We start from the raw sequence: 13,881 nt of genomic DNA, 5'->3' as shown, positions 1-13,881 counted from the left end.
ATAGTCATTGGTCTAATTAAAATTGTATAACCCTTTTAATATTGGGTGAATTGATGTATTTCAATACTGTCCTGAAACTTTCATTGGATAGTAGTAGAACTGCTATAGAAAAGCAGCAGCAAAGATGCTTTTTATTCACGAGACAACATGAATTGCATTATCCATACTGTAGTGACTTTTTCCCAAGGGCATTTACATATTTGTGTGGGCCCCTATTTCTGAAGAAGTGGGTAAACTAATCTACCTTGTATTCTGATGTATAGGGCTAGAGTTAGGTTACAGCTGTATAATCAGCCATTCTTCTCTTTTCTGGAATAGATTCAGCCCTGCATGTTTCTTTTTCCCACCTGGCACTGTTTCCTCCCTTTGTCATTTTGGGAAATGTTTTTATTTTCATGTCCGGAAGCAGGTTTCATTTCTCATGTAATCTTGCTGGAGACACTCCTGCTAAGCCACCAGTACTCCCAGTGAGCCCATCTTATTAAGACCCTTCAGTTGACAGCTGTACCTGCTGCTCTGAGAAAAAATTTAATTTCAAATATGATTTTAAGTGTGGGGGGGTTACTTTGCTATGATAGGAAAGCTGAAACTGGACCCTTCTTACCTCAGACAGAGATATTCATAACACGTTAGTAAGTTCAAAACTGGTTGTTTCCTCTTCATTGGTATCTTCTTTTCTTCTCCTTTTCCCTCCCCTTTTTCATCCTCCACTTTCTAACTTTAATTGGCAATCTCTTCCTGGCAGAACTTGTATCTATTTTTTAAAGTAACATGTTTCTGAATGGTGCTGTAAAATAACAAACATTTACTGTGTTGCATGATTGACAGTGTGGTACAGACTTGGAGTTTGCCTTAGCCAGTTCAGTTTTCATTAAGGTCTGGTGCAGATGAATTAGATTACTGGATCCACCCTGATTCAAGTTAGGATGCTTAAATCCCTTTGGCTAGAATTGTTAATTACATGAGAATTCTTGAAAATGTAGGAGCACCAGAGATCTGTGGATGCCCTCGCATTGTGCCAATCCACTTGCAAGAAGGGAAGTGAGGTTGGGTGCCTTGACTGTTTAAGTTTCAAAGATTGTCATTTAATATACCACATGATTTTGAAAGGAGCAGATGGTAAAAGTCTAAGTGTTGGTTTAATAAAAATCAGGAAAGAAAAGATTTCTGTACTGTTTTAAACTGAGGTGAAAATGCGGAAAATCGTGGTGCAACTACTACTTAGCCAAGGAATATCACAAATGTGATGATTTCTTAGGCTCTTTTCTGAGCTGAAATAGTTTTGAGGTATTACTAGGAGAGGAAGTGAGAGGGTTCCTAAAGGAATGAAGGGGAAATATGGTTGGAACTTGCCCTCCTTTAGATGAAACCCAAATCTGTCAGCCTCTTCACCTGTATTTAAAGCTAAGAAGTGTCTCTGTGAGGAAGTACAGCTTTGATATTTTATTTTTTCCTTGAAATGGAGGCTTCATTGCTGATACATATCCAAAAGGATGCTTTGGTCAGGCACAAAATATCGTGAGGGGAGCTGAGGCTTGTGGGCTTTGCGGAGGACTCTTGCACCACAGACTCGTTTCCCACTAGAAACCAGAATAGCACCCACATTACTGGCTGCCCATAAGCTTTTAAAAACGGAATTGCTTTGGAGAGCCTCTGGAGGCTGTTAATTAATTGTTGCTTAATTTCATTTTTATAAGTGTTAATGTTATATTATGTATGCATCATTGTATTTTTATCATACTCTTGATTACCATTTGGCTCTGAGAGTCTGATGGGTGTAAATAAAACAAATCTTAGAGGAATACAGAATGGGGCAGTTTGTAGGGCACACTAAACGATTTGGCCATCTTAGTTGGAAGTGGGCCCCCTTATAACTTGGGACTTCCTTGTTAACAAACTGAAAACCACGGCTTCATTTCTAGGTCCTTCCATCAAATTCAGTGCCACAGGCAGCTTGGTAGCCACATTTATTGGTGTGCAGATTGTGAATGAGTGTGTATACTGCTAAGTCAACCTTATGGTTTATTGCAGGGAGTAGCAAGTTACTGCCTATAAGATGATTGAAGTTGGCAGGTTTGAAAATTCATTGAAATTGGCAGATTTGAAAATTTGAGTTTTTTTTTTAAAAAGAAAAACCTAGTTTTTTAGAATGGGAGATGATTAATGGCCAAAATATGCGCTTTATACATTGCAGAGGCTCGAGGTACCCTTTTTATCTTTTTGGCTTCCAATTTTGCCAATTCTCCTGTTTTGAAGTGCTTTAAAAGGTCAGAATGGGTGCTTTAACCTGACAGTTTAAGGCACCAATTTTGTCCTTTAAACCTCCTCATTCTAGAAATGGAGAGAAAATGGGCGAGACATTTCTCGATCTCTCTGGCAAGGTCATGTTGTTATTGACTGTGTTGTCTGTGGTCTTAAGTAGGTGTTAAAAGCAAAGTAGGATATTTGGGCCAAAAAAGGATGTCCATCCCTCTATTAGTGTGGCAGGCAAACAGTCAATTTCAGAGTATGGTGGGCTGAGTCTAATATATTCAGCTGAGTATACATTTCACTTCCAGCCTTTTCTTCCTACTTTTCATGCCAGAAACAAAACCTGAAATCTAGGCAGGGAAGAGAATATGGCAGAGAAAAAGTCCACTTTCTCTTAGCATTAGCAACTCCTTCCTTCCTTCCTTCCTTCCTTCCTTCCTTCCTTCCTTCCTTCCTTCCTTCCTTCCTTCCTTCCTTCGACTTGATGTGAAGAACAGATATAATGTTGGCAGGCAAAATGATGATTAAATTTTTATAGGTGTTAACTATGAGATCTGTTTTTCAGTGTATGAATAAGTGAGCATATTATGCCCCTATCCCAGACCAAGCTATATGAGGGGGTAAAAAAAATCACTAATTAACAAAAGCCTTAAAATACATTGTTATTTTGGCATATGTGTAAAAATATGAGCTGCCAATTCTTGTAGAAAGAAACTAGCTAAAATAGTATAGAGAAAGCTGTTGCCAATTGTTCCTGGAGATTGGAAGAAAATGGTTATTGTGTGTTTGTATATGACAAGTCATTTTATGTGAGTAAAAGTACAGATATGTTGATTGTCTGATCTTAACTTCTCAAAAGTTGATTTAAAGTAATGATAGTAATTCCAAACAGGCTATGTTTGGATATGCATTCCAGTAGTTTTACCATGAGGAATCTAATAGAACCAGTCCCTTCAGAGATTGAGAGAGATCCTGGAAGTCCATTTATCTAGATCTTACCTGAGAGTGAAACATCAGTGCTGTGTATACTTACGAGGCAGGCCTCATCAAAGTGCTTCTAATGTTTGTAGAAATGTCAGTATGCAAGTTTGACAGGAGAGATATTCTCAGGACTTTAGCAATCAATCTGTAGCCCATTGGTTTTCCTTTTTAGCCCAGAGGTTGAAGATAAACTTTATATTCAAGAATACTAAATTAGAAGCCAACTTTTTTAGGCTGGCATTGTTTTCCTTGATGTGGAATTTCTTTTTTCCTTTTTTCCTAGATCTTCATTGACTTGCCCTCATTGCCGGAAACAGAGCAATACTTTTGATCCCTTTCTGTGTATCTCATTGCCCATCCCCTTGCGTCAAACCAGGTACGTTGGTCACATATCACGTTGCTCTCCTGTGTTCTCACTAGGATGTAAAGTATGAATTCCACTTCTGTTAATATTGCATGCATTCATTTACCTATCTTACCATCTTTCTCACTAATCAGTGGGTTAGTCTTTCTTTTTAATCTTTCTTTTAAATGAAAATTCACATAAAGTAATTATTCTCAAAATGTGTATTTCTGAACATATTTTCTCTCGAGATATGCATGTTAAATATTTCAAGTTTTGATGCATAGCACTTGTGCAGTATGTTGGTTATTAATTCATTGCCACCTAGCACGTGAGTCTCTCTAAGAGGGAAAAGGAAGCCTGTAAACTTGTTATATATTTCTGCCTTAATAATCAAACCAGAGTTCTGTGGTACTTAACTAATTGGCAAAGCAGTGGGGCACGAACTGACCAGCTGCTCTTGATATGATCACACAATATTCAATGCTTTTCCACAGACTTTAGGCTCGTGTGAGTATTTGAGGGTACATACACACACAGAATGGAGAGCCAGGCAAGTTCTTTCAGTGCAGAGTATAATATTCTACATTTGTTGACTAATGCCTGCTGCCATTGTAGTAGTGGGAAGACTTGCCCACGTTCTTCCTTGTTTGCTATTTGTGGAGCAAAGGTAAGTAGATATATGTCGATGTGCATAAGTGCCTCTAGGTATGATGCATATGTCTAAAGCAGACTGACTTTTCCTTCATGGATTTTTCTGTTGTAGACACTCATTACAATATGTAGTGATATCTGAGGTCTTGGTCATAAAATGAAGTAATCTAAGCTTAATATAAGTTGAAAAACAAGCCTTTGATTAATTAGAGGAATCTTTTCTTCACCTTGACTTATTTAGGAAAAGTAAAAATTAAAATAGGAGTTGGATCCATATTGGTGATTTGCAGAGATCTGTCACATCTTTATTTAGTGCAAGCATTCAACACCATATTTGTCATCCCAAAATTAAATAATGGAGTTGGGTTAAGTTTAACCTTTTGGTGTCAGTTGATTACTTGACCTCCTATTCAATTATACTTTCTGAGGCACATAATAAATATTGCTTCCAATTAATTGGGCTCATCTCTATATTATGCTGGTTGTCTCCTTTTCTTCACAGGAGTCTAATGCTCTACTATGGCATATGTGTAGGAACCATTCTATATGATGGTGGAATTAGTTTGCATTTGTCCTATCTTTCTAGGGGGAATTGCAAACAGGCTGAAGGCAACTTGTCCAGAAAATGATAGTATTGCTACTTTGGAGTGGCCACTGTAATAAGCTGCCTTGTACCTAGGAAGGGCAGAGAGAGAAAAGATATGTTGGAATGTATTGAGTAATATTCAAGTTATAAGGAGAATCAGCTAAAGACTCTGCAGAGAGAATGTTGACTGCTATACTACCCCTTTCTTACTTTAATCTGCTGAAGCATTGTCTGCTTCCTCCATGATGTAAACAATTCATTGTTTAGGATAAAGAGCTTCATCCATGCTTTCATCCAATTTTTCATAAGGTGGGAAAATAACATAGGCTGTCTAGTTAATCTCCAACACTTTGGGATGGGCCCAAGATAAAAGACAGACATTCCTAACTTTATATTTTCAATATGTCTGCATCCAGAAGTGAATTTCAGAATTTCCATTGCTTTGTTTAAAATCTAGGTTCCACACTGAGACATTTGAAATTTAATCTTTCTTCTCTTTCCATCTTGCTAAAAGTCCACTTTCATCACAAATCCAGATTTCATGTGCAAACTGCGTTGGTACAGTTTATTGCCCAAATATTATTTAGGTCAATAACAACAAAAGGTATTGCCCTTGGGAGCAAAGGTTGTTGCCAGTGATGATGGATTCTGGAAGCTATAGATCAGCAACATCTGAAGGACCCCAAATTCACCATTCCTTTTCTAAAATCTCCCCAAGTCTTTTGAACTGCCTAAATGTTCTGAATATCCAGACCAGAACACTGTTTGTTACAATCCACCTGTTAGGAATTCAGTTTTCATGTTGTCCATTTTTCCTTCTGTTCCTGCAAGAACAAACTTGTTTTGGGATACTGAGCAGGCTTCTAAAGTACTTTCTCTTCTTTCTGTCCAGAAGTCTCATCTTATTTCTACAAGAGGACTAGAACTGTCTTGTTTATTTCAGCATCACAGGCTGAGTGAGAAATACTGTCAGAAAAAGGCCGTGGGCTGGAAATTGCTACTTTTTGGCAGCTGTTTATCCACAGCAGGGAGCCAAGGGCCTAAAACTAGCAAAACTTTTTTTTTTCCATTGAGGGTACAGCCTACTATGCATGAGCTCTAGGGAAGTCAGAAAGCTGGGAAATGAGAAAACGACAGCATTACAAGTATGGTTTTCTAGAATTCCCAGGTCCTACTAAAAAAAAATAGGATAAGTCCCTACCTCTTTTTAGTTTGAATTCTCGAGTTACAGGGTTACAGAACAGGTTTTTTACAATAGTGTTAGTTGGACAGAAGGACTCATACCAATCTGAATTCCAAAGATGCAGTGTGCTGACCCTCCTGAGATCTGAACATGAATAAATATGTACAGGATTGGGCTGCATATGTCTGACTGACAGCTCTAGCCTGTGCATGTTTCTTTGGAAATAAATCTCACTGTCTTCAGTATGTGCATAGCATTATCAAAACAGAACCTTAGTCTGAGCAATGGAACCTGAACTGTAGATTAAATGTGTCTTTTATATATTGTCCCCATCTTCCATCTTCTCTCTAATGTGATGGCATTTCAAGTCATCACATTGTTCTCAAGAGTTCCAGGGTCCCGATTGTACTTGATGTATGTTCTGAGGAAAGGGGAGAAGCCAATCAGGAGCTCATAGACATTGGAGGAGCAGAGTCCTATTAATTTATGGTAACCAGCTCATGAAAGCTTATGCCTTAAATAAAATGCTTACCGTAGTCCCAAGAGGTGCTACCAGACTTTTTCTGAATTTAGAAGCACGTTAGTAGAGCTTCAGATATCTGATGTAGCAAAGTCTTTTCTAAAGAAGCTTATGCTAGAATAAATTCCTTAGCTTTTAAGATACAGTACACAGGATTATTGTTCCCCTTGGAATTTTTTTTTTTTTAAATTGCCTACACAATCTGGAATTTATGCTTTTCCAAAATGGAGTCTTTTTAATTTCTATTTCCAAATACCTTGGGGAGATTGAGTGTGCCCCCCACTTTCTACCTTCCCTCCCACCTGCATTCTGCTCTTTCTTTCCAGTCTTTAAATCTTTAGAACTCCCTCCAGGTTCTTGGTTTTATCTGTGCTTGGCAGTAAAGAGGCTAAAAAATGTCTGTATCCATTGTGGGGACTCAGGCACCTGAGTCCTTTATCAATGAGGAGAAAAAAGAACAAAATCTCCATACTTTTTTTCACATCTCTTAAAATGCTTTTTCCGAACTGCTATTTTATGGATATGAATCTTTGGAACCCCTGTGAGTTGTACTTCTAAATGGTTAGATAGCTATAGAATTTGTAAATGTTGTTTCCAGGATATCATCTGTCAGTTCCCCATAGTAAAATTGGCATAAAATATATCTGCACTTCAATATTAAAAACTGATATTGATACAGATCTTCAAAGCTTAGGTCTAAAAGAGAGGGGCACAATCTGAGGTCTCCTGTAAGCCCAACGTGTTGCTCCAAATTTTTTTTAAAAATTGTTAATAAATAGTATTTTTTTATATGACAGAAAGGGAGAATGAATATATACTTGCTAAGTAATATTACCAATTATATTTAATGTAATTTATTTAAACATAAATTAAATGAACTAAATTCATTTTTTGTCCTGGTCCTGTTGTTGCTTCTTGAAGCATAACTCTTAACCTCAAAAAAGTTGTTTATCCCTGCTGTAGAATATGCAGTGGATATATCCAGGAGACCTTCTTTGACCTAATATAAGAAAGCAAATCCCTCTTTTTAAGGAAACTGTTATTTATTTTTTGTATTTGTTAGCTTTACATCTCACTTTTCCATCAGGAATTCAAGACAGCGTACATACCCTTTTCCATTTTTCCCCATAGCAACAATCCTATGAGGTAGACTGGGCTGAGAGAAAGGGACTGGCCCACTTAGCCAGCTGCTGAGCTTCCATGGCTCATTTTATCTCTGCTGTGAGAAGCACTATGGGGCAACTTGGTGCTATTTTATACCTACTAACCTGTGATCAGGTTGACCCACTTGAAGCATCACTGGGTCTTCCACTGAAGATAGAAACTGCAGTGAATGCTACGTATTGCTAAAGATCACATTGAAAGAAGGAAGGGTTAAAGCCACCCTTCTTATCTACTGTGCCCCTCATCCAAATTGGGCTCTCCACCCTTGGTTTGAATTTAGAGAAAGAGCCACCATGGAGTATCTTTTTAGGCAACACATTTAAAGAATGCATAGGAAAGTGCTCACTGAATGCTGCTAGGTAGAAGCTATAGGAGAAATTCTTCACTGTACATCCAATACCAGGTCACATCCATGTTTTGCTTATGTCAGGAAAGGATGAATCATAGCACACATAAATAGAAGAAATTACCCTGCATGTTTTAGACCTTAAGTAGACATCAGTTTTCATGGGCCTCTGCCAGAGTTGACAGTTAGATGCTTTGAAGCAGCACCTATTCTCTAGCTTTGCATCCTAATTAACTGGAAGAATATGAGAGAAAATTCCTGGATGCCTTCTAGAATGCTTGCTTTCTTTCCCATTTTTGCCTCCCTTTTCTGAGCCTTCGAATTCAACTCTGTTCTTTTCTTCTCAGTACAAGCTTTAGATCTTATGAGGGTTGTACTGAAAAAAAAAGGCCAGGTTGGTTGGGAATTTGGGAAGTTGTAGCCACAACATATCTGGGTGGTGGGTAGGCACTGGGATGGAAAGGGTGCCATGACACAGACCTTTCTAGCAGTCCAGGAATCATTCTATGTATTATGCTATTGTGGAAATAGTAGTGTGTGTGGTTTGAGATTCCTTCTGCAAAATTCAAAGGATATACAGTACACTATTTTTAATGAGTAATTATTAATATCCATGGTTACAGATACATTCTTAAAGATGCAGAAGGTGTTGTTTCTTACTGCTTTGAAAACAGCAGGGCTCAAAGAGGAGGTGTGTTCTATTATCAGAGTCAGTTCAGCTCTGTTCTTCCTTTGCAGTCCACTTTGCAGTCCAAACGCTTAGAGTCCCCAGTGATCTAACCTCAAATCTCCATGCTCAAAATATGTGATAAAAAATTAGGAAACCATCCAATCCAATTCTTTGTTCATAAGCAATAATATGTATCTAAGCAAATTATATGACCAAGTCAAGGCAGCTCAAGTTATGTGAGTGAATGAATGAATGGATGGATGAACTGGATGTGAGTTGAGTGTGAATTGGGGGCATTCTTAGTATTCCATCTAAATTCCCTTGTGTTCCCTTTTCTTCCAGGCCTTTGAATGTCATTCTTGTCTTCCAGTCCAAAAGCCAGCGATTTGTGCGTGTGGGTCTAGCTGTGCCTCTCTTCAGCACTGTGGCAAAGTTGAGGGAAATGGTGGCAGAGGAGGGCAAGATTTCACCTGACCAGGTTAGCCAGACAGTTTTCTCTTATACTCTCTCTGAGAGCACTATACCCTGTGACTTGAACACCATTTCTTTGAGGTTGATATCCTTAACTGGTCTTCTTGCAGGTAATTCTGGCTGAGCTAAACCAGTCAGGTTTCCAGTGCTCCTTCTCAGATGATGAGGATCTGAACACCATTGCAGAAGGGGACAGCATTTATGCTTTCCAGGCCCCACTTTCTTTTAGAAGGGGCAGCTCTTCCCGAATCTCAGGTACATCTTACTGTGGTGGTTGAAAAGAATACAATACACTTCCATTATTTTTCAAATTAATAGCTTCGTTTTATCTACAATAGGGGAGAGCCAAGGCCCATACCAGATATCTAAACCCCTCTTTTGATACATTATCATGGTCGTTTGTAATGAAAATGCAGCTTCTTTTTTGGGAGGAGCAGGGTAGTCACTGGATTTTCCTTTCCTCTCAGCAAAAGCTGGTCTCTTCCTGTCAACTGGTTAATTGATGAATGGGCTGCTTGGGATTGGACAAGAGCAATGGTGGGTCTTATAGACTACTTCCATAAGCCACCTGTAATCCGTAGACCATGGTTTTGCATCCCTGGTCTACAGCTATACTAATAGACTAATTAATACAAGCTAAGATCAAACTATGAGATTATGCTTTTTTAATGTGCACTGCAGAACATAAGCAATGCTCAGCCACCTTTGCCTATAATTTGCCTGAACCAGAAAAGAAGTAATAGTATAGCTGTGAAAAGACAGACAGCACTATACAGGTAGTCCTCACTTACTGACCGCAGTTGGGACCAGCAACTCTATTGCTAAGCGACATGGTTGTAAAGTGAAAAATCAAGTGACCACGCCTGACTTATGATGGCAATTTGTCAGTTCCAACTGCGGTAGTAAAGCGCGATGTCACGTGACCGCAACTTGCGACTTCCTGCTGGGTTTCCTATTGATTTTGCTTGTCAGGAGCTGGCTGTGAAGGTCACAAATGGCGATCATGTGACCGTGGGTCACTGCAACTGTTGTAAATATGTGCTGTTTTCCAAGAGCCCGAATTGCAATCATGTAACCATGGGGACACTGCAACAGCTGCAACTTCGAGGACCAGTCATGATTATCGTTATTCAGCGCCATTGTAACTTTGAACAGTCACTGAATGAGTGGTCAGTAAACAAGGACTACCTGTATTCAGGACTGTATCCTGTTAGGAGGCCTGTAAATTCCCCTGCTCCTAATCACATTTGGCCCTTTATGGTCTACAAATTGAGTGTTTCTAGTGCTGCAACAATTTAGGCTTTTTTGTGGAAAGAATTGTATCAAATGCTCCACTAAAATTAAAGACATTTTTTAAGAACACTGTGCACTGCCTAAGGGTCAAACCAGCAGGCTGTTCGCTATATTCCAGTCTGGATTGTCTGATTTATGAAACAAAAGGTTGTGTTTATCGGAGGAGTGACTCTTTTTTCCTTCACTTTTCTCTCTCCAAATAGTTTTGTCTTAGCCAGGTTCTAGAGTGTCTAGTAAAAGAAATGTGCCCCTTTGCCCATTCATTAGATCCCATCTCCTGATAAAATTGTAGTCAATTACAGTAGATGGAGATAACGTCACATGTTCATGCACATGCAGAGCTCTATGTTATCACATTTAATTTGGCTCTACACAGACTAGAAAGCTCTGTGACAACCATGCCTGATATGGTAACCAAGGTAAAACCAGATTCCCATGTTCAGAGTTCAAGCAAAACTACTAGTGTGCACAATCACAGCAGTTGGCTCTCTGTTTTGCTTAGTGGCCATGAGACTGATGTTTGGTAAAAGAGCGTACATCAAATGCTGTTCTAAAGATTTTGGCATTTTGCCCAGGATCATTCATAAGCCAGAGAGAAGGAAGGCTCACTCAAGAGAGAGTTGAAAATGTTTTGCGGCCTTGATGAGATCACACTCAGGCCAGTAAATTTAACTGAAGACAAGGCCTATTCCTTACGTTCCTCTTGTCCAGCCTGGCTAGCATAGATTAGGAATAGTCCTGCCAAATAAGGATAAGTGGGCTTTAGGAGCATTATGGCTCTGCCACTTTAACAGCTTCTTATTAAGATTTGTAGACCAGTGATTGCATCGTGAGGCTATTGGGAAAAAGATCTTTTTTTCCCTTGGGCAGCTTTACTGTCCTATGGGCAAAAAATTTTATTCTTAATTCTGACGGTTGTCTGACTGCTGGCTCTGCAAAGGAAATGTAGTGGATTCTGAAGAAAGCTATACCTGCAAGTTCTCTATAAAGAGGAGCTGTTCTAAGAGCTAATAATCTGAACAGCTACTTCTATTAAAAATTGTATAGATAATGTATTTATCAGCCAAGAACTGCTTTTTCTTACCATCGCAGTTTCTCAACCTACAAACTAGATTTCCTTTAAAAGAGGTTGAATTGGGTTCATTTTCTGCACAAAATTGGGTGCTAAAACCAAGGGGAGCAGGAACCCATGTTTTTCCTGCTCCTTGTTCTATTCCTCATGCCTGAGTTGATTTTTTGTTTCAGGAGGCACTTTTTTGCCTCTTGTTAGAGCTCTTCTTGTCTCCCAGAGCTATTCAAACATCTGGAGGGAACATGGAATAATAATCCAAGGTCAGGACTAGAAACCTTTCTCTGGTAATAGTCTGTCTATAAAGGGAGGCCAGTGTTTTGTGGTGGGGTGGCTCCCGCTTTGTGAAATAATGTCCCTTTAGAGGTCAGATTGGTGTCATCTCTAGCATCTTTCTGCAAAGCCCCCAAGACAGAGCTACAGGTAGTCCCCAGGTTAAGAATGCCCAGGTTACAGACGACCCATAGTTAAGAACGGAGTCTATTGTAGCAAAATTCGAGTTAAATACACAGTGGTTCGAGTTGAATACACAATGGTTCGAGTTCATTACACAATATCACTTATACAGGGGTTTTTTTCATCCTAGTGTTTTTCCCGCAGGTGCAGGGTCTGGTTTTTTTTTGGATCAACCAAGCATCAGTTCATTCGGTTGCAACAGGAATTGACCAACTGGCTTGTTGCCCAAGCCTGATGTGGGCTAAGCGAGAGCGACTGGCCCAAAGTCACCAAACCAGCTTTCATGCCTAAGGCAAGACTAGAACTCACAGTCTCCTGGTTTCTAGCCTGATGCCTTATGCAGTATTATACAATAATACTGTTCCTGCTCACAAATTCGACTTAAGGACAGACCTCTGGAATAGAACTCATTCTTAAACTGGGGACTACCTATGTTCTGCAGGCCCTTTGAAAGCTGAAATTGCCTATTATTGGTTTGGTGCTATCAGGTGCTTCTTCTTCTTTATATTATTTTCACTTTTCTTTATTGGGATTTTAAATGTTTTGTTTTTTTTAATTTTTTATTGGTGTAAACCACCATGAGTTGTATGATTTTGGTGACATACCAGTCAATCAATCAATCAATCAATCAATCAATCAATAGCATATCACATGCAGGGAGATTTTGATATCCCAGAGTCACTGATTTGAGATGGGTGTCTTTACAAATTGAATAACAAACAAACAAAGCCACCAGTCAATCTCGCTCATAAATTATGAGGTGGTCCTAGGCCATCAAAGGGCTTGCGGAGTCACTATCTTTTCTCTGTTTCTTAGGGCTTTAATATTGGAGAATTGTGACATACTGGGTGTGATTTTTCTTCCATTTCTATTTCTTTAAATATGTATAGTTGCTATAGTTTGCTGACTACCTTTACCATCCCACCCTGGCCTTTCATCTGTTTTTTATGACTATGTACTGCTGAATGAATGAGCTAGTATTTTTTGTAATAACAAAAATATCTTATGTGTATTGTGTATGCAAATTTGTATGCAAAAAAAAAGAAGCTTTTTTGCCATAGAAAATATCAATCCATACTTTATTAGTGAAAGTCTTTTAGTCTAGTATGTCTTTTTCTTCTAATCAGCACAATATTGTGCTGATTAGGAGAAAATATATTTTGTCAGGCAATATTGAATTACACAATATTGCCTGACAAAATATGCGTGAATGCCCAATTCCATGATATTAATAATATTAGAACATGTGTTACAGGCTTCTCCAACTTTTTGCCCCTCCAGGTAACATTGGAATAACTCAGATCATTCTTAGTCACTAAGCTATTGGTCCTAAGCTATTTAACTATAACGTTCTGACCATTGTACTTCAGTCTGTTGGAAACTAACATTCTGTGATGTGGCTTGCAGTCTAAAATAGAAGGGAAAAAAATCCCTACTTACCTTTTCAGATGACTATAATCTTAAGGTTTTTTGGTTTAAAGCATGAGTTCTCAGAAAGTAGATTGTGCTTCTTTCCTGGGGTTGCAAGCATCTTAGAGGAGGGTTGCATATTAAAAAAAAAAAAAAAGGATTATGCAAAGTGGGAATGCTGCCAATATTTGCTCCAAACTTGCTCCTCACTTTGCCTGAACAAACCTGCAATGAATAGTTGCAAAGCTTGAGAAGCCCTGTTATATATAGATTAAACCTTAATCATTAAAAGTAAGTTTATATTTATTTCTTACCCAACTTAACCCTAATGAAACCATTAATTTTAAACATGTTGTGGGAACCCCCATACAGTATTCATTTATACTTTTAGGGGGTATGGTACTGCAGAATTTGAAATCCTCTTTTTTAAGGTATAGCATTGACCTTGATTGTGGTTTTTAATATTGCTGAAGCTGTGGTGAGCC

At 38.7% G+C, this 13,881-nt stretch overlaps 1 protein-coding gene across 1 annotated transcript in view; it reads left to right on the top strand.

Moving 5' to 3' along the window:
* The window catches only part of USP43 (ubiquitin specific peptidase 43), a 119,151-nt gene that overhangs the window by 59,858 nt on the left and 45,412 nt on the right, over positions 1–13,881 (top strand). Inside the window, exons 4-6 of the mRNA XM_088133489.1 lie at positions 3,515–3,607; positions 9,040–9,175; positions 9,279–9,423. Coding sequence (XP_087989615.1) covers positions 3,515–3,607; positions 9,040–9,175; positions 9,279–9,423 — 374 coding nt within the window. The remainder of the gene's footprint in view (positions 1–3,514; positions 3,608–9,039; positions 9,176–9,278; positions 9,424–13,881) is intronic.

The sequence above is a fragment of the Python bivittatus genome, unplaced genomic scaffold (genome assembly GCF_059951505.1).
Source record: "Python bivittatus isolate LINGU-HERP-01145 unplaced genomic scaffold, Pbiv_v1 ctg000080_np1212, whole genome shotgun sequence".
In the NCBI taxonomy this organism is placed as follows: Eukaryota; Metazoa; Chordata; class Lepidosauria; order Squamata; family Pythonidae; genus Python; species Python bivittatus.
This window is presented reverse-complemented; position numbering and strand designations above follow the sequence as displayed.